The sequence below is a fragment of the Athene noctua genome, chromosome 34 (assembly GCF_965140245.1).
Source record: "Athene noctua chromosome 34, bAthNoc1.hap1.1, whole genome shotgun sequence".
NCBI classification, from domain to species: domain Eukaryota; kingdom Metazoa; phylum Chordata; class Aves; order Strigiformes; family Strigidae; genus Athene; species Athene noctua.
The window spans coordinates 1,445,508-1,463,481 of NC_134070.1; the positions used below are offsets into that span (position 1 = coordinate 1,445,508).

Here is a 17,974-nt window from a genome sequence, read left to right on the forward strand (position 1 = left end):
CTCCCAAGGCCTCTTTCTCATCAAAGCCCTGCTCCTTCTCAGGGGCTGTGCAGGGCTGACAGGCCGACGTCTCCCACCGAGGGATCTGGTGTAGTGGGGAACTGTCAGTGTAGGTTAACGGTTGGACTGGATGACCTTCAAGGTCTTTTCCAACCTAGATGGTTCTGTGATTCTCTCAGGGGGGGCTCAGCGCCCCATCCTCACCCCCCTGTCCCCTCCACAGAGCCCCAGAGGCCCCTCCCTGCCCCTGAGAGCAGCAAGACCCAGGGGTGACCCTGCGCCTGGCCGTGGGCACTGTTGGCATCATTGTGGGCAACGTCTTCATCATCAAGGCCATGAACAGCGCCCGCAGCCAGCGGGGCCTCTCGGCAGAGGAATTAGAGCCCAGAGTGCCCCCAGCCCCGCTCCAACCCCCTGCTGCCCCCTTGCCCAGCCCCACGGGACCCCCTGAGCGGGGCGCTGCCTTCCCGGGCTCTGGGGCGCTTCCCAGCAGCAGGAAAGGTGCCTGGGGACAGCCTGGCACCGCCTGGTCTCTGTCACTGCCTCACCCACACCCTGCTCGTCCTGGGGACACGGGTGGTGGGGAACAGGGTGACTGGGGGGCCCCTGGGGCTGGCGAGGCTGCGGGAGGGCTCTGGGGGGGGTAGCAGTGGCGGCAGGGTGGGGGCAGAACGCCTGGGTCCTGTCGGGGGGTGCTGGGTGCCGTGCCGGGGTGCAGGGCAGCGTCCCATGACGGGGCACTGCAGGTCAGACAGCAGCGGCCATCAGCGCCTGGGCTGGACAGAGTGACCCCCCCAAAACCCCCCAGCCCAGAGCAAGCCCCCCACTCCCACCTCCCCCAGCGGGGTCAGGCACCAGGAGGGGGACACGGAGCCACCGACCAGAGCAGGGGAGGGGACACGGGACCCCTCAACACCATCCCCACCCCTGGGCCAGCCCGCAGGCGGCCGGACGATGTCACTCACCTCGCAATGTGTGTCCCCCCATCCCGCTGAGGATGCACAGCCCCGTCCCGGCCACCTGGGCCTGGGGAAGAGAGTCCCCCCCCCGCCCCCCTGTCCCCAGACGAGCAGGGCCGGTGGGTCCTGGGACACTTTACTGGGCAGAGCTGGAGCAGCTGAAGGCCACAGTGGGGGAGCCCTGGGAACCCCGGGGCTTCAGACCACGACAGCCCAGCTGGGAGCCAGGGAGGGAGGGAGGGGGTGATGGGTGATGGGTGAGGGATGAGCGTTGGGCTGGGGGGCTCCATGTCGGGCGGTGCGAGGCAGAGGTGGCGCGGGGGGGCAGAGGACGGGCATCGGCGCAGCGGAGCCGCGGGGGCAGGAGGTCGCTCAGGAGCCCTGTGGGGAGAAGAGGGGGTGAGCGCCGGGACGGGGGACGGCGCGTCCCCAGGGCTCTGCCCCGGCACCAGCGGGGGACACGCTCCCGCCGGACGCGCTGCCCCTGGGCGCGGGGGGGACCCCGGCCCATGCAGGGAGCGGGGAGCGGGGCGGGGGGGGATGGATGGTACCTGCAGCCCGGGCAACGGAGCACCCTGAAACACAGAGAGAGCAGGTCAGTGGGCGTCCGGGAGATGCCCCGGGGCCCCCCCCAGTGCCCCCCCACTCACCTTCTTGCGCACGTAGAGGCCGAGCCCCAGCGCCAGGAAGATGAGCCCCAGCACGAAGCCCCCCACCCCCGTCAGCATCTTGCTGCGGGCGCCGTCCGACTGCAGCTCTGCGGGGCCCAGAGCAGGGGGTCAGGGCTGGGGGGGCCCGGCCCCCTCCCCACCCTCCCGCCCCAGGGGGCCGCGCAGGGCCTTACCCCAGCGCTGCCCGACGGGCTGCTGCAGGCTGACGTGCTCCACCTGGCACGTGTAGGTGTTCCCGCGCCGCGGGCTGGTTTCCAGCATCACCAGCACCTGGTAGGTCCAGTCTCCGTTGGGGATCACGTCCGTGGACACCACGCGCTCCGTCTCCTCCCGCCCGTTCTGGAACCACTTCACCTCGATCTCCGCCGGGTAGAAATCCATCACGGCACAAACCAGCCTGTCGGTCTGGGGCAGGGAGCTCGACTGCACGAGGTAGATTTCCACCTGGGGCGGCACTGGGAGAGAGCGGGAGGGCGCTGGGCCGGGGCCGGGCACAGAGCCCCGGGGCCGCCCCGCACGCCTGCCCCCAGCCGGGCCCAGCGCTGGCCCTGTGCTCCCCACGCAGGACGTGCCCGGGGAGGGGCCGAGGGACTCGCGCCCCCAGGGAAGGGCGCAGGGGCTTTGCTGGGGGCTGCCCGGGGCCCTGCCCCAGCACGGCACGGACACGCTCTGCCCGCTGCGAGCCCGGGGGCTCGGCTTGTGCCCGGCCAGGGGCAACGCGCGGCCACGCGCTCACCTTTCCTCTCCGTGATGAAGGGGGTAAAAACCTGGTAGTTGTGCCGGCAAAGCCTGTCCACCTCAGCCCGTTTCTGCTCCAAATTCTCTGGCAGGCTGTTCCAGTACTCGGCTTGGGGCTCACCCAGGGGGGTGTCGCCCACAAAGAGCCCCACGTCGCTGTCGAAGTGCGCAAACTGCTCCCGGTTGTGGATGTACCGATTCACATACCTCACCCGCTCGGTGCCGTTGAGGTACTGACACTCATGCTCACCCACCTCCAGGAAAACCCCTGTGTGTGCAGGGAGGCCGTCACGGGGGGGCAGGGAGGCCCCGGGGAGCCCCCTCCCCATCCCCAGCCTCCTCCCGGCCGGCCCCACAGCCCCACAGCCGCCATAGGGCCGGCGCTGGGATCCTGCCCCCCGGGGCGCCAGTTCTCAGCCTGGGCACTGGGCAGAGCTGGGGGGCACAGAGCCCCGGGGAAGGGGGGCAGGAGGGGGCCGGGGCACAGCTGAGCCCAGAGGCTGCTCCTGGGCTGCAGCAGCGGGGGGAGCGTCTCCCCCACACGCAGCACCCCCACCCCAGAGCCCCCCGCGGCACGGGGGGGCCCGTCCCCACCAACAGCCCCCCCGTGCCGGGCTCTGAGCTCACCCGAGGGCTCCTGGCCACCAGCCGCGTGGGCTCCCAGCACCACCAGTGCCGCCAGCACGGCCCCAGCTCCCGGGACACGACCAGTGTCCATCGCTGACACGGCAGAGGCTGGGCGAGTGCTGGGACCCCCGAGCCGGCCGCACTCTGCCCGCTGGGGCACGGCCCCGCTCCTGCCCAGTGCGGGACTGGGAGTCCCAGTGAGGCCCAGTGAGGAGCGAGGCTGGGCAGCATCACCCGTCACCAGGCAGAGCCGGGCCCCGCAGGGCTCCCCCCGACACTTGTCCTGCGCTGGAGCAGTGGCCCCCGGGCAGCGGTTGCCGGCCCCAGGCAGCGCTGGGGCTCCCCGGGCTCGGCGACCCCAACCTGCCCCCTCCCCAACAGCCTCTGCGGGGGGGTGCAGGGCCCAAGGTCAAAGGTGAAGCCCCCGGGACCCAGCTTACGGTCCTTGTCCTTCACCCTCCCGACCAGAGCCCCGTCCCTGGGGGGGGCCCAGCCCAGCCCAGCCCAGCCCAGCCCAGCCCAGCCCCTCTCTTGGGCTCCTCCTTCGCTCGCAGAAGGAAATTCTCATCGCTCTGGTGCACGAAGCTCCTGTATTGCTTGTCCCCTGCTGGGTTGTGCCCCCCAACAGCTCTGGGGGTTTTGAAGTGCCCCCGAGAGGGTGGGGGGGCCACGCGGGGACCGGGGCTATCTAGGGCAGACTTTTGGGGTGAGAGAGCAGATCCACAGGGGCTGGAGTGATTTTGTGGGAGCTGGAGTGGGGGAAGGGGAGAAATGGGGCTCTGGGTTGGGCTGGGAGAGCAGCGGGGTCACCCCGCACTCCTGACCCCAGCCTGTCCCAGGATCAGTGGGGCAAGTGGGACCAGGGCAGGTCCCACACATGCCCTGGGCGGTCCTGGGTGCTGGGAGGGGGCTCAGAGGCTGGAAGTGGCTGGGGGAGGATCTGGGCAGTTGGAGAGGGGGAGCGGGATGGCAGAGAGGTGGGGGGGTCCCCTTGCATCCGCGCCCAGCCCTGGGGCCCTGGAGCAGCTCCCCAGGAACAGAGAGACCGGGCGGTGCCAGGCCGTCCCCAAGCACCTTTCCTGCTGCTGGAAGCGCCCCAGAGCCCGGGAAGGCAGCGCCCCGCTCAGGGGGTGCCCGTGGGGCTGGGCAAGGGGGCAGCGGGGGGGTCAGGGCAGGGACAGGGGAAGGGGACGAGCTGTGGGGCTCGTGGTCGAGCTGTGGGGCATGGGACTGGTGAGGGCTGGGGGGTCGCAGGGCTTTGGGGGCACCCTGGGCTCTGCCCCCTCACAAGATGCCCCGCTGGCTGCGGGCGCTGTTCATCTTCATCGCCTTGATGATGAGGACGGTGCCCGCGATGATGCCGACGATGCCCACGGCCAGGCCCAGGGCGCACACCAGGGTCTCGGTGCTCTCGGAGGCGGGGAGGGGCACTTGGGGCTCTGCGGAGGGACGAGGAGGGGTGAGGACGGGGCGCTGAGCCCCCCCTCGCCGCCTGCAAGGGGAGGGGACCCAGGCCCAGCCCCTGCTCACCCCAGTGCCTCATGAGGGGGGTGGGCAGCCCCTCGTGCCCCACGCGACAGTCGTATTGGTCCCCGCGGCTGGGGATGAAGGGCAGGTAGGAGAACTTGCGGAAGGTGCTGTCCGGCCCCCGGTAGAAAACGGTCTCCAGGACGCCCTCGGTCACCTGCTGCCCGTTCTTCAGCCACGTGATGGAGAGCACGGGGGGCCAGAACTTGTCCACGTAGCAGGTCAGGACGTTGGGGTCCCCCAGCTCCACTCGGTGCTTGGGGAACATCGTCACCTCGGGGGGGGCTGGGCACACCCCAGGAGTTAGTGCTGGCCTCGAGCCTGGGCTCAGCCCGGCCCCACAGCACCCAGGGCACGTAGGAAAGGCCCCGCTGTGCCCCACGGCCCAGCCAGGGGGACCCCAAACCCCAGTGTGGGGCGGTGCCCGGGTGCCCCCGCTCCGGGGTGGAGCAGGTTGTGGTGCAGGTCCCCGGGGGAAGGCAGCGGCCGGGCCGTGGCCGGTTTCTTACCGATGTTTCCTCGTGAGTAGTTGGAATTTTTGGTCATGATCTCCAGGTTCTGTTTGTCCACAGCCATGTTCTGCAGAGCTCCCTGCGCCTCGAAGCTGGCGAAGGTCCCGAACTCGGGCAGGCGCCAGACGGTCTCCGTCTTCTGCAGGTCCACGTGGAAGATCTCGTCGCCGTCGAAATCGAAGATGAACTCGCCGCCCTCCTGCTGCAGCCGCTCGTCCCGCTGGTAGAAGTCAGTCTGGATCAACACGTTCCCCACTGGGAGGGGACCGGCGTTAGGCTCAGGGTGCTCCCCCACTGCCACGGGGCTCCCCACAGTTCCCCTGGGGACCCCGTATGGGGGAAGGGAGGCCCCGAGGGGTACAGGAGCACCCCTGAGCCTCTCCCTTCCCTCCGGAATCCCGCAGGGCTGTGGCGATGCGGAACCCCCCTGCCCAGGAACGGGAGCGCTCGGACACCCGCCCTGCCCCGGCCCCGACTCCAGCATCTCGGTGCCGTCAGGCAGTTGCCCTCCCACACCCCTGAGCCCGGGGCCACTGACAGGCTGTGGGGACCACAGGGGCACGTCTGGGGCATGTCCTGGGGGGTGGGGGCGAGGGCCCAAGGACTTTGACGACTGAGTGTCTTGGGCAACTTCCTCCCCAGGCTGTCTGCCCCCATGGGGTGCACGAGGGAACCCCCCCAGCGGTTCCCTGCACTTGGAGGGACGGAGCTGCCCACATCCTGATCCAGGGCCCGATCCTGCCCCGGTGCCAGTCCCCTCCGGGTGCGGGGCAGCCCCCTCCCCACCTCTGCCCCAGCCCCCCCCGGCCCCTCACGCACCTCTGAGGGCCCCCGCGCCCGGCAGGGTCAGCACTGCCAGCAGCGCCAGCGGGACGCCCCGTCCCCCGGCCATCGCCTCTCCTGGCAGCGGGCAGCGAGAGCGGGAGCAGGCGAGGGGCAGGCGTTGTGCTGAGGGCTGGGGGACCCCGAGCCTGGGGGACAGGGCCCCCCGGAATCTGCCCAATCGGCGGGAGCCCCGAGGCAGACGCGGCTGTTCCCGGGCAGAGCGGCAGCACAGGGCACCCTGCAGAGCAAACAGACAGACGGACGCCCAGGCAGGGGCCCGGGGGCTTCACCTTTGACCTTGGGCCCTGCACCCCCCCGCAGAGGCTGTTGGGGAGGGGGCAGGTTGGGGTCGCCGAGCCTGGGGAGCCCCAGCGCTGCCTGGGGCCGGCAACCGCTGCCCGGGGGCCACTGCTCCAGCGCAGGACAAGTGTCGGGGGGAGCCCTGCGGGGTCCGGCTCTGCCTGGTGACGGGTGATGCTGCCCAGCCTCGCTCCTCACTGGGCCTCACTGGGACTCCCAGTCCCGCACTGGGCAGGAGCGGGGCCGTGCCCCAGCGGGCAGAGTGCGGCCGGCTCGGGGGTCCCAGCACTCGCCCAGCCTCTGCCGTGTCAGCGATGGACACTGGTCGTGTCCCGGGAGCTGGGGCCGTGCTGGCGGCACTGGTGGTGCTGGGAGCCCACGCGGCTGGTGGCCAGGAGCCCTCGGGTGAGCTCCGAGCCCGGCACGGGGGGGCTGTTGGTGGGGACGGGCCCCCCCGTGCCGCGGGGGGCTCTGGGGTGGGGGTGCTGCGTGTGGGGGAGACGCTCCCCCCGCTGCTGCAGCCCAGGAGCAGCCTCTGGGCTCAGCTGTGCCCCGGCCCCCTCCTGCCCCCCTTCCCCGGGGCTCTGTGCCCCCCAGCTCTGCCCAGTGCCCAGGCTGAGAACTGGCGGCCTGGGGGGCAGGATCCCAGCGCCGGCCCTATGGCGGCTGTGGGGCTGTGGGGCCAGCCGGGAGGAGGCTGGGGATGGGGAGGGGGCTCCTCGGGGCCTCCCTGCCCCCCCGTGACGGCCTCCCTGCACACGCAGGGGTTTTCCTGGAGATGGGTGAGCATGAGTGTCAGTACCTCAACGGCACCGAGCGGGTGAGGTATGTGAATCGGTACATCCACAACCGGGAGCAGTTTGCGCACTTCGACAGCGACGTGGGGCTCTATGTGGGCGACACCCCCATGGGTGAGCCCCAAGCCAAGTACTGGAACAGCCAGCCGGAGATACTGGAGGACAGACGGGCTTCGTTGGACACGTTCTGCCGGCACAACTACCAGGTTTTTACCCCCTTCGTCACGGAGAGGAAAGGTGAGCGCGTGGCCGCGCGTTGCCCCCGGCCGGGCACAAGCCGAGCCCCCGGGCTCGCAGCGGGCAGAGCGTGTCCGTGCCGTGCTGGGGCAGGGCCCCGGGCAGCCCCCAGCAAAGCCCCTGCGCCCTTCCCTGGGGGCGCGAGTCCCTCGGCCCCTCCCCGGGCACGTCCTGCGTGGGGAGCACAGGGCCAGCGCTGGGCCCGGCTGGGGGCAGGCGTGCGGGGCGGCCCCGGGGCTCTGTGCCCGGCCCCGGCCCAGCGCCCTCCCGCTCTCTCCCAGTGCCGCCCAAGGTGAGGGTCGCCCCCGTGCAGTCGAGCTCCCTGCCCCAGATCGACAGGCTGGCTTGCTACGTGACGGGCTTTTACCCGGCGGAGATCGAGGTGAAGTGGTTCCAGAACGGGCGGGAGGAGACGGAGCGCGTGGTGTCCACGGACGTGATCCCCAACGGAGACTGGACCTACCAGGTGCTGGTGATGCTGGAAACCAGCCCGCGGCGCGGGGACACCTACACGTGCCAGGTGGAGCACGTCAGCCTGCAGCAGCCCGTCGGGCAGCGCTGGGGTAAGGCCCTGCGCGGCCCCCTGGGGCGGGAGGGTGGGGAGGGGGCCGGGCCCCCCCAGCCCTGACCCCCTGCTCTGGGCCCCGCAGAGCTGCAGTCGGACAGCGCCCGCAGCAAGATGCTGACGGGGGTGGGGGGCTTCGTGCTGGGGCTCATCTTCCTGGCGCTGGGGCTCGGCCTCTACGTGCGCAAGAAGGTGAGTGGGGGGGCACTGGGGGGGGCCCCGGGGCGTCTCCCGGACGCCCACTGACCTGCTCTCTCTGTGTTTCAGGGTGCCCCGTTGCCCGGGCTGCAGGTACCATCCATCCCCCCCCGCCCCGCTCCCCGCTCCCTGCATGGGCCGGGGTCCCCCTCATGCTCAGGGCCAGCATGTCCGATGGGAGCGTGTCCCCCGCTGGTGCCGGGGCAGAGCCCTGGGGACGCGCCGTCCCCCGTCCCGGCGCTCACCCCCTCTTCTCCCCACAGGGCTCCTGAGCGACCTCCTGCCCCCGCGGCTCCGCTGCGCCGATGCCCGTCCTCTGCCCCCCCGCGTCACCTCTGCCTCGCACCGACCCGGCCCGGAGCCCCCTGGCCCCGCGCTCATCCCCGGGCTGTCTCCCTCCCTCCCTCTCTCGCACAGTGGTCTTCGGCTGCTCCGGCTCTGCCCAATAAAGTGTCCCGGGACCCCCCAGCCCTGCTCGTCTGGGGACAATGGGGCGGGGGGGTTCTCCCTTCCTCGGGCTCATGTGGCCTGGATGGGGCTGTGTCCTCAGCGGGATCGGGGGGGACACACTGCGAGGGGTACGACATCCGGCATCTTCCGTCCGCCTGCGGACGGGCCCGGGGACGGGGCCGAGGGCTCCCATGTCCCCTCACGTGCTCTGGCCGGTGGCTCCGTGGCCCTGTGCTGGTGCCTGACCCTGCTGGGGGGGGTGGGAGAGGGGAAGAGGGCTTTGGGGTGGGGGGTTTTGGGGGAGTCACCCCATCCAGCCCCAGCGCTGATGGCTGCTGCCGTCCCTCCTGCAGTTCCGCGTCACAGGACGCTGCCCTGCACCCCGACACGGCACTCAGCACCCCCTGACAGGACCCAGGCGTCCCGCCCCCACCCTGCTGCCGCTGCTGCCCCCTCAGAGCCCTCCCGCAGCCCCACCAGACCCAAGGGCCTCCCAGTCACCCCGCTCCTCACCACCCCTTGTCCCCGGGATGAGCAGGGGTGGGATGAGGCGCTGACAGAGAGACCGGGCGGTGCCAGGCCGTCCCCAAGCACCTTTCCTGCTGCTGGGATGCGCCCCAGAGCCCGGGAAGGCAGTGCCCCGCTCAGGGGGTCCCGTGGGGCTGGGCAAGGGGGTAGCAGGCAGGTGGAGCGGAGCTGGGGGGCACCCTGGGCTCTGTCCCGACCTCCCGAGTGGGCACTGTTCATCTTCATGGCCTCGATGGTGGATCGAGTACCCCCGCAGTCAGTTTGCGGACGACACCCAGCTGGGTGGGAGTGTTGGTCTGCTCGAGGGTGGGGAGGCTGCAGAGAGACCTGGCCAGGCTGGAGCCATGGGCTGAGCCCAACTGGGGGAGTTTCACTGAGGGCAAATGCCGGGGGCTGCCCTTGGGCCACAACAACCCCCAGCAGGGCTACAGGCCTGGGGAGGAGTGGCTGGAGAGCGGCCGGTCAGAGAGGGGCTGGGGGGTTAATCGATGGATAACGAGCCAGCAGGTGCCCAGGGGGCCAAGGAGGCCAATGGCATCCTGGCTTGTGTCAGCACCAGCGTGGCCAGCAGGGACAGGGAAGGGATCTGCCCCCTGGGGAGGCCGCCCCTCGATTCCTGGGCTCAGTGTTGGGCCCCTCACCCCAAAAAGGCCATTGAATGACTCGAGCGTGGCCAGAGAAGGGCAACGGAGCTGGGGCAGGGTCTGGAGCACAGGTCTGCTGGGGAGCGGCTGGGGGAACTGGGGGGGTTCAGTCTGGAGCAGAGGAGGCTGAGGGGAGACCTCCTGGCCCTCTGCAACTCCCTGCCAGGAGGGGGCAGAGAGGGGGGATGAGTCTCTGGAGCCAAGGCCCCAGCGCCAGGCCCCGAGGGAATGGCCTCAAGCTGCCCAGGGCAGGGTCAGGCTGGCTCTGAGGAAGGATTTCTGTGCAGAAGGGGCTGTTGGGCGTTGGAATGGGCTGCCCAGGGCAGGGGGGAGTCCCCGGGATCCCTGGGGGGGTTGAAGAGTCGGGCTGAGCCAGCGCTGAGGGATCTGGGGGAGTTGGGAACGGTCAGGGTGAGGGTCATGGTTGAGCTGGAGGAGCTTCAGGGGCTTTTCCAAGTGAGATGATTCTTGGATTGATTCTGGGATGTTGTTCAAGGCCGATGAGACCTTCCCTCTGATCTGCAGAAGCAGGAGAGCGTCTGGCGCCTGTGTGAGTGCGGGACTTTGTTGAGCTGTGGGGTGCAGGTTGCTCTGCAGAGCAGCAGCGGGGACAAGTTGTGGCTGTACTGTCTGGCCAAGGGCTGCACCCTCCCCCAGAGCCCTTGAGGGAAGAACCCGGCCACGGTCCGGCCACTGCCTTCCCCTGGGGACCTTGCCCAGCACCCTGCCCCCCCCACAATGGGGACACCTGGTCACTGCCCCAAGCAAATGGTGTGGGGTCTACCTGGGTTGGCTGTGGGGCACAGCGGAGCCTTTCCTGCGTGCCCCAGGTGCTGTGGGGTCGGGCTGAGCCCAGGCTCTAGGGCAGTACTAACTCCTGGGGTGTCCCCAGCTCCCTCCCGCCGAGGAGACGATGTTCCTCAAGCACTGAGCGGAGCTGGAGCACCTCAACCTCTTGCCCTGCTGCATGGGCAAGTTCTGGCCACCCGTTATCTCCGTGGCTGAGGACGCTCCCACTCTCCATCTCTCCCCCTGACAGCCGCTTCCAGCCTCTGAGCCCCCTCCCAGCACCCCGCACCCCCCAGGGCATGTGTGGGGGCTGCACTGGCCCCACTTGACCCACTGGCTCTGGGACAGGCTGGGGACAGGCGTGCGGGGTGGCCCCGCTGCTCCATCCCCCCCCATCCCAGTGCTGGGGACACTGGGGGTGTGTGTGTGTGTGCTGGGGTGTGTCCTGTGCATGGGGCAGGGGCTGCCCCTGCTCCGACATTGACCTTGGCCCTGTTTCAGGTGCCCTGTTCTCCCCCAGGCCAAAGCAGCACCCAGCACACCCCAGTTGCACATTTCCCCCCTTTCCCTGCCCCAGCTCTCCCAAAATCTCTCCAGCCCCCATGGATCTGCTCTGTCACCGCCCACTGTCCATCCCAGACCCCCCCAGTCCCCACCTGGGCCCCCCTCACCCTTACGGGGGGCACTTCAACACCCCCCCCCCCCCCCGCCCCAAGCTGTTGGGGGGCACAACCCAGCAGGGGACAAGCAATCCAGGAGGATCCTGCACCGCAGCGATGAGAACTTCCTTCTGGGAGTGATGGAGAACAGGAGAGGGGCTGTGCTGTGCTGGGCCCTCCCCAAGGAGGGGGGGTCTGGTGAGGAGTGGTGCTCAGGGGGAGGGTCAGGGTTGGGCTGGAGGAGATTCAGGGGCTTTTCCAACCCGGATGATTCTGGGATGCTCAGATTCTGTGAATAAACTGCCTCCGTGGTCTCCAGACAGTCACGGTCACAGGCTCTGGTGTGGTCCCGCTGAGGAACGAGGCTGGGTTCACAGGGTTAGTGGCCACAATGTTTACATCACCCTGTCCCACCAGGATGGCTCGGTATTTGACCAGTCTGAAGGAGAAAGCCGATGGCCCCCTTTTGTTCTAGGACGGCCGAGACAGGATGGGACACCAATACCGTCATCTTCTGGCCCGTAGGAAAATTTCAGGCTCCCTGAATGTTGAGAACGACGGCTGCAGCTGCTCTCGACCATCCGGGCCGTCCTCTGCTCCCTTCACCCAGCTGCTCAGAAAAGTGAGCGGCTGCCGGCTCACAGGGTCCCAGCTGCTGGGCCAGCGCGGCCAGTGCCACGCCTTGTCTCCCGCGGGAAAACAGCCAAAAGGGCGTCGAAACATCAGGGAGGCCCAAGGCGGGAGCTCTCATCAATTCCTTCTTTAATTGCTCAAAAGCCTTTCCAGCCTCTCCGGTCCACATTGACCTTGACGGGTTTTCCTTGAGCAAGGAATACAACGGCTTTACCAAAGGTCAATATTTATTTATCCACAATCGGCACCCACCTGCCATCCCGAGGAAGGTTCAGAGTCCTTTTACCACCTCGGGTTCGGGCGTGTGACAGATGGCCTCTTGCCTCTCCGATCCCCGCTCTCGTTGTCCTCCCCACATCCCGAATCCTGAGTAGGTCACCTGCTGCGGGAGCAGTTGAGCTTTCTGTTGAGAGACTCGATCGCCACCGAGGCCCAGAAACTGAAGCAAACTGACGGTGCCTTGTACACAACCTTCCTGCGCCCCTGTAGCTAGGAAAAGGTCTCTGCGTATTGTAGTAAAGCTCCTTCTGGTGAGGGCAGGGTCCAGGGTTCATGTTCCTGGGCCAACTGATTCCCCACGAGAGTGGGGCTGGTTTTTACACCTTGGGGTGACACTGTCCGGGGTAACGGGGTTTTTCTCCCTCTATCAGGGTTCTCCCATCCAAAAGCAAATGAGTTTGGGCTTCCTGTTGCTAAGGCCAGGCAGAAAAAGGCACCCTGGAGATCCAAGAGGGTAAACCATACTTGATCTCCTTCCAATTCAGTTAACGAAGTACAAGGGTTTGCCACCACAGGACACAGGGCTTGTACAATTTTCTGTATTGCCCTTAAATGCTGAACTAATCTTTCGCGCTTGCCACCAGATTTCTTTACAGGCAAGATGGGGGTATTATACTCTGATTCGCATTCAATTAACAGCCCGAATTGCAAAAATTTATCAGTAATTTCTTTTATCCCTATCGGATCTTCTGCACGCAAAGCACGTTGTTTAAGCCCCACCTGGTTTTAATTTGGTTTCTGTTAATTTGGCATCCTGAGCCTTACCTGGTGCTGCAGAAGCCCACGCTCCTGGGTACACCTGGCCCAGAATTTCTGTCGGCATCGTGCTCTCCTTCTCACTCTGTAACAGAGACAAGCTCGAAATTTTGATTAATTGATCTTCCTTTGTTTTGAACTCAGTTCCTTCGGCACCAAACCCAATCTTTGCCCCTAGCTGCCCTAACTGGTCTCCCCCTAATAATGGTTTAGGGGGTCCGGGCAAATAAACTTGTGTGTAGCTCTTTGTTTCCCTCCTTGAGACTTTATAGGATAAATATACAGGCCGTTGCTCCGCCCGCAGTTACAAAATCTCTGTCCACAGCTATCAAATGTTGGTTCCAAAGAGAGCGAGAGGCTCCGGTGTCTATTAGAAATTAACTTCCTCACCGCTGTGCCCCAGATTTATTTTAACCAGTGGAGCCGCCGGGGTGGATTCCCCGTCGCTCCGGTTCTGCCGCCGTCCCAACCCCCGGAGAACCTTGTTCCACCTCGGGCCGCTGCCCCTCCCGGTGCCGCTCTCCCTACAGCAGGCACACCGAGCGCTTTTCGACTCCACTCTGATCCCCGAACTGACTCCCCCTCTTCCAGCACCTCACCCCCCGCTCCGCTCCCCCTCCCTGTGCGTCTGCCCTTATGCTGCCGATTCAGAGCAGCGACAGCGGCCCTGGCTCTTGCCCTTCCCAATTTCCTCCTGCCACCATCCCGATTTCTAGACGCTCTCCAAGCTTCCTCAATCGGCTTTTCTCAATCTCACATTTCCGGTTCTTTACGTTTTCGAAGCTTCTTTCTAACATCCTCAGCCGATTGTCCCAGGAACAGCGATACCAGTTGCTGCTGCCCCCCATCAGACGAGGGGTCTGAGCGGTGTATTTGTGCACTGCAGCTCTCAGCCCATCCAAAAACTCCCTAGGGGTTTCAGTTTGACCTTGTTTCACGGCGTATAACTCCGACCAATTTACGGCTCCAGGGATTGCATTCTCTAATCCCTATTTCACCCAATCCTGGTTTTAACAGCTGATAGGCGGTGTTATGCTTTGGATCCCGGGTCGTGTCGGCTGGGGGAACATATGGATCAACTACCCCCGTCAAGACATTAGCAGTAATTAGTGCCTGTACGTGAGTACGAGCTGTTTCCAGAGCCGGTTGTGTCTCTGTCTAGTCTGTATCTTCCCAGTCGGGGTCCTGGTTGTTAACTATGAATTCAAATCTTGTTGCGACCCCTAACGGGTCATCCCGTTCAGTTTCTCACCACCTCTGTCCAAGTCGCTCATGTGAAAGGGGACTGAAACTCGGGTTGTTCCTCCCGGTCCCATCGCGGGGCTGAGCGGTGCCTGTAGACTTGGACCTGGCGCTGGACCTGTTTTACGAGTCCGGGCAGCGATTGCGATGCTGCCTCCCACCGCCCCTCTCCTGCGTTCTTCCTCCTCTCCGGGGAATGCTGCTGGCATTTAGAGAGGTGGGGACACATAATCCTCAACTCCCTCTTCTGCCTTTTCCTCTCCAACTTTTCTTTTCAGGCCTCTCTCTCCAACACTACACCCGAACAACAAACACCCTTTCGACCCGCCCGGGTCCTTTTTCTCTTCTTTCTCCAGCGCCAGTACGAGAGGATCCTGGGGGGCTGAGTTAATGCCACGTTCCTTCAGCCGCTCAGGACGGTTTCTTCAGGTGAAAAACATATCTGCATACAGCCCCTCACCCCCCTTTTCCTCTCGGCTTAGGAACAACATCAACTGCAGCAAAAGATCCTATTTTAAAGCACCATTCCTGGGGCATTTTTCTCCATCCTCTAGCTTATACAACGGCCTCCACTGATCTCAATATTTTAGCAAAGTCTTTCATCACCTGCAGACCCCCCTGTATCCTTCCGATGTTTCAAAATACACCCCAGGGGACTTTGCTTTGAAATTCCTCCACTTTGCTTGCCTCCCACGTCTGATTTCTATTCCTCCAGCCACAAACCACCTTTATCACGTACGATGATCGGTGTTCTCAGTTTTCCCGGGAATTCCCAACCTGACACTTAGGGCAGTCAGTCCCTGCCTAAACTTGACTGACAGGTTTTGCTCACACCACAGATATTCCAAAACATGCAAATGTTTACAATCATTTTCTGGGTGTAACAGAGAGCACTCGCGTTCTCACATTCATTCAAAATTACATATATTAAGATAACAACAGTTATTTATCAATCATTTGTTCCGTCTCCGGCTCTGTCCCTCTTGGGATAACAGAACCACAGATCCAGACTCCGCACTCACTGTGTTCTTATTTGTACATCTCACGCACAAACACGGTGCACAAACACAGGAGACAAAGCAAGCCAACAGCTGTTAAACTTTAAAATTTTAAACCCATTTCTTTCACAAACCTCTGTTCGCTTTTCAGGTGAGCAGAGGCATAGAACTCATAAAGTTACCCAATGCAAACAAGTATTTTACCAAACATCTGTTCACTCTACAAATCCTGAGGGGATGAGCAGAGGCACTCGAGTTACGAAGTTACCAAACCTGTGGGTACTGACACCAGCAGTCCCGCATACGCTGACCCTGCGTCTAAACAGTAACGACTTGTGGGAACCAAATGAACCGGTTCCAACCCCAAATTTCAGTGAGTGTCAAGCTCCTGTACAACCAATGCCTCCGCACAGTTACTTTCCCAAAAGAAATTTTAAAGAACACCCTTTTGATTGATGCTCCTCCTCTGTCCCCGCAGCGATCCGATCGAGGAGAGGAGTCTCTCCGGAGAAAGCCCCGGGGTGCCCGAGAGAGTCCCAATCCCGACGGGTCCTGCAGCCGGGCAGAGAGGGTCCCACCCGGGTCACCGACTGAAACACAGAAACTGCCTCAAGAGTGAAGTTTTTACCGTTCGGCAGATGTTCTCGATCAGCAGCGCCGGGGTCGCCCTGGGGATTCGCCACCATAAGGGCTCCCCCGAACTAGCGGGGACATCAGTTTACACACCCACAAATCGTACAGATGCAGGAGATTCCCCGGGCAGGGGTGTCTTCCGATCACGAGTTCCCGGGATCCATTCACACAGTCCCGGCGTGTGCAGTGACCATGGGGTGAGGGGCTTGGGGGTGGGGGCAGAAGCACGTGCCCCTCTTCACGCTGTCGGCTCTTTCCAGAACACGCACAGTAAAGCCCAGGTGTCTTCTTCCTCGATCGGGAGATCACCCTCCCCAGACTGCAGCTCCGTGTCCTTTTGTTCGAGTTCCCCTCATCTTACTTTGCCCAAGCGCCCAGGGAGGGCTTCGAGTCTGCTTCCAGTGAGTTACCGAGGGAGCGTTTTACTTTTGTCCAGCCAAAGAAGCCGAGGGAAAACGGTTGAGGAGTCCTTGGGAAACAAACGCAAGCAAAACTTTCCTGCATCGCAGTTTAGTCTTCATCAGAAATTCCCTGGTTTGAACCCTTTCAGGATAGATGGAGTCCTGTGGGGGTAAATCTGGGTCCTGAGGGGGTAAATCTGACCTCCAAGGGGCTACATCTGGGTCCTGAGGGGAGAAATGGAGACCTGAGGGGGGAAATCTTTGTCCTGAGAGGATAAATTGAGCCCTGAGGTGGTAAATCTTGGACCTGATGGGACAAAGGGTGCCCTGAGGGGGTCAGTCTTGGCTCTGAGGGGCTAAATCTGTGCCCTGAGGTGATAAAGGGAGCCTTTAGGGGTTAAATCTACGTCCTGAGGAACTAAATCTGGGTCCTGAGTGGGGAAATGGAAACCTGAGGGGGCCAATCTGGGCTCTGGAGCATGAACCTGGCCCCTGAGGGGTAAATCTGGTCTCTGGAATATACATTTTGGTCCCTAAGGGGTTAAATCTCGGACCTGAGGGTGATAATGGGGTCCAAGGGGTGACTGGACTCAGATTTCTGGGTCCCTCCCATTGCCCCAGATGCCTCGATACCACATGGGAGGAGCAGGTGACGCAGATGCCACCAGCGTTGTGGCCTGGAAACAAGGGCCACAAGGAGGTAGGTGCTGGGGGTGGGGGGCGGTCACCCACACCCGGATGCCTGGGACCTTTATGGGGGGACCCCAGGGGTGGAGGGGGAGGTTGAGGAAAAGGGGAGCCTCCCACACCCGGCTGCCTGGGTCCCTCTGCGGCTGTGCGAAAGGAAGTCGATGGGTTCCTGCACCCAACGCCTGGGTCCCTCGGAGCCGCAATGGCGGCCACACCCAGAAGCCTGGGTCCCTCTTCTAGGGGTGTGTGACACCCCGCACCCAAAACACTTGGGTCCCCAGGGTGTGTCCCCCTCCCCGGACCCCTGTGTCCCCCACCCCAGGACTGCCGTGACCCCCCCCAGGACCCCGATGTCCCCTCTTCGGACCACTGTGTCCCTCCCCAGACCCGTGGTTTCCCCCCAGGACACCTGGGCCCCCACGGTGTGGCCCCTCTTCAGACCCCTCTGTCCCCATCCCAGACTCCTTTGTGTCCCCTCCCCAGCACCCCTGTGTGTCCCCTCCCCACACCCCTGGGTTCCGCCAAGGACACCTGCGTCCTGAGAGTGGATCTCCTCCCCCTGACCCCTGTGTCCCCCACCCCAGGACCACCGTGTCCCCTCCCAGGACCCCTTTGTCCCCCTCCCTGGACCCCTGAGTTCTCTCCCCCAGACCCCTGTGTCCCTCCGCTGGACCCCTGTGTGTCCCCCCCTGGATACCTGTGTCCCCCCCCAAACCCCTGTGTCCCCTCCCTAGACCCCTGTGTCCCTTCCCCGGACCCCTGTGTCCCCTCCCAGGACCCCTGTGTCCCTTCTCCGGACCCCTGTGTCCCTCCCCCTGACCCCTGTGTCCCTCTCCTGGACCGCTGTGTCCCCTCCCCAAACCCCTGTGTCCCTCCCCCGGACCCCTGTGTCCCTCCCCCGGACCCCTGTGTCCCCTCCCAGGACCCCTGTGTCCCTTCCCCGGACCCCTGTGTCCCCTCCCAGGACCCCTGTGTCCCTCCCCCTGACCCCTGTGTCCCTCCCCCGGACTCCTGTGTCCCTCCTCCGGACTCCTGTGTCCCTCCCCCGGACCCCTGTGTCCCTCCCCCGGACCCCTGTGTCCCCTCCCAGGACCCCTGTGTCCCTTCCCCGGACCCCTGTGTCCCCTCCCAGGACCCCTGTGTCGCTCCCCCTGACCCCTGTGTCCCTCCTCCGGACCCCTGTGTCCCTCCCCCGGACCCCTGTGTCCCTCCTCCGGACCCCTGTGTCCCCTCCTGGATCCCTGTGTCCCTCCCCCTGACCCCTGTGTCCCCCCCAAGCACACCTGGGTCCCTACCCAGGACCCCTGTGTTCCCCC

At 64.8% G+C, this 17,974-nt stretch overlaps 3 protein-coding genes across 3 annotated transcripts; 1 reads left to right on the forward strand and 2 right to left on the reverse strand.

The window, feature by feature from the left end:
* Positions 1 to 1,235: 1,235 nt before the first annotated feature.
* On the reverse strand, positions 1,236 to 3,356 carry LOC141972668 (class II histocompatibility antigen, B-L beta chain-like). The gene is made up of 6 exons (XM_074930621.1): positions 2,996 to 3,356; positions 2,367 to 2,636; positions 1,804 to 2,085; positions 1,610 to 1,716; positions 1,511 to 1,534; positions 1,236 to 1,340 (listed from the first exon to the last, which is right to left on the reverse strand). Exons 1-6 carry the CDS (start codon positions 3,084 to 3,086, stop codon positions 1,332 to 1,334), a joined length of 783 nt encoding a protein of 260 aa, XP_074786722.1. The 5' UTR covers positions 3,087 to 3,356; the 3' UTR covers positions 1,236 to 1,331.
* Positions 3,357 to 3,577: 221 nt separating this feature from the next.
* Positions 3,578 to 6,183, reverse strand: LOC141972658 (HLA class II histocompatibility antigen, DR alpha chain-like). The gene is made up of 4 exons (XM_074930597.1): positions 5,854 to 6,183; positions 5,032 to 5,289; positions 4,526 to 4,807; positions 3,578 to 4,434 (listed from the first exon to the last, which is right to left on the reverse strand). The coding sequence occupies exons 1-4, from the start codon at positions 5,924 to 5,926 to the stop codon at positions 4,280 to 4,282; spliced, it is 768 nt and encodes a 255-aa protein (XP_074786698.1). The 5' UTR covers positions 5,927 to 6,183; the 3' UTR covers positions 3,578 to 4,279.
* Positions 6,184 to 6,402: 219 nt separating this feature from the next.
* On the forward strand, positions 6,403 to 8,410 carry LOC141972689 (class II histocompatibility antigen, B-L beta chain-like). Its single transcript, XM_074930655.1, has 6 exons — positions 6,403 to 6,564; positions 6,924 to 7,193; positions 7,475 to 7,756; positions 7,844 to 7,950; positions 8,026 to 8,049; positions 8,220 to 8,410. The coding sequence occupies exons 1-6, from the start codon at positions 6,474 to 6,476 to the stop codon at positions 8,226 to 8,228; spliced, it is 783 nt and encodes a 260-aa protein (XP_074786756.1). The 5' UTR covers positions 6,403 to 6,473; the 3' UTR covers positions 8,229 to 8,410.
* The last annotated feature ends 9,564 nt before the right edge of the window (positions 8,411 to 17,974 follow it).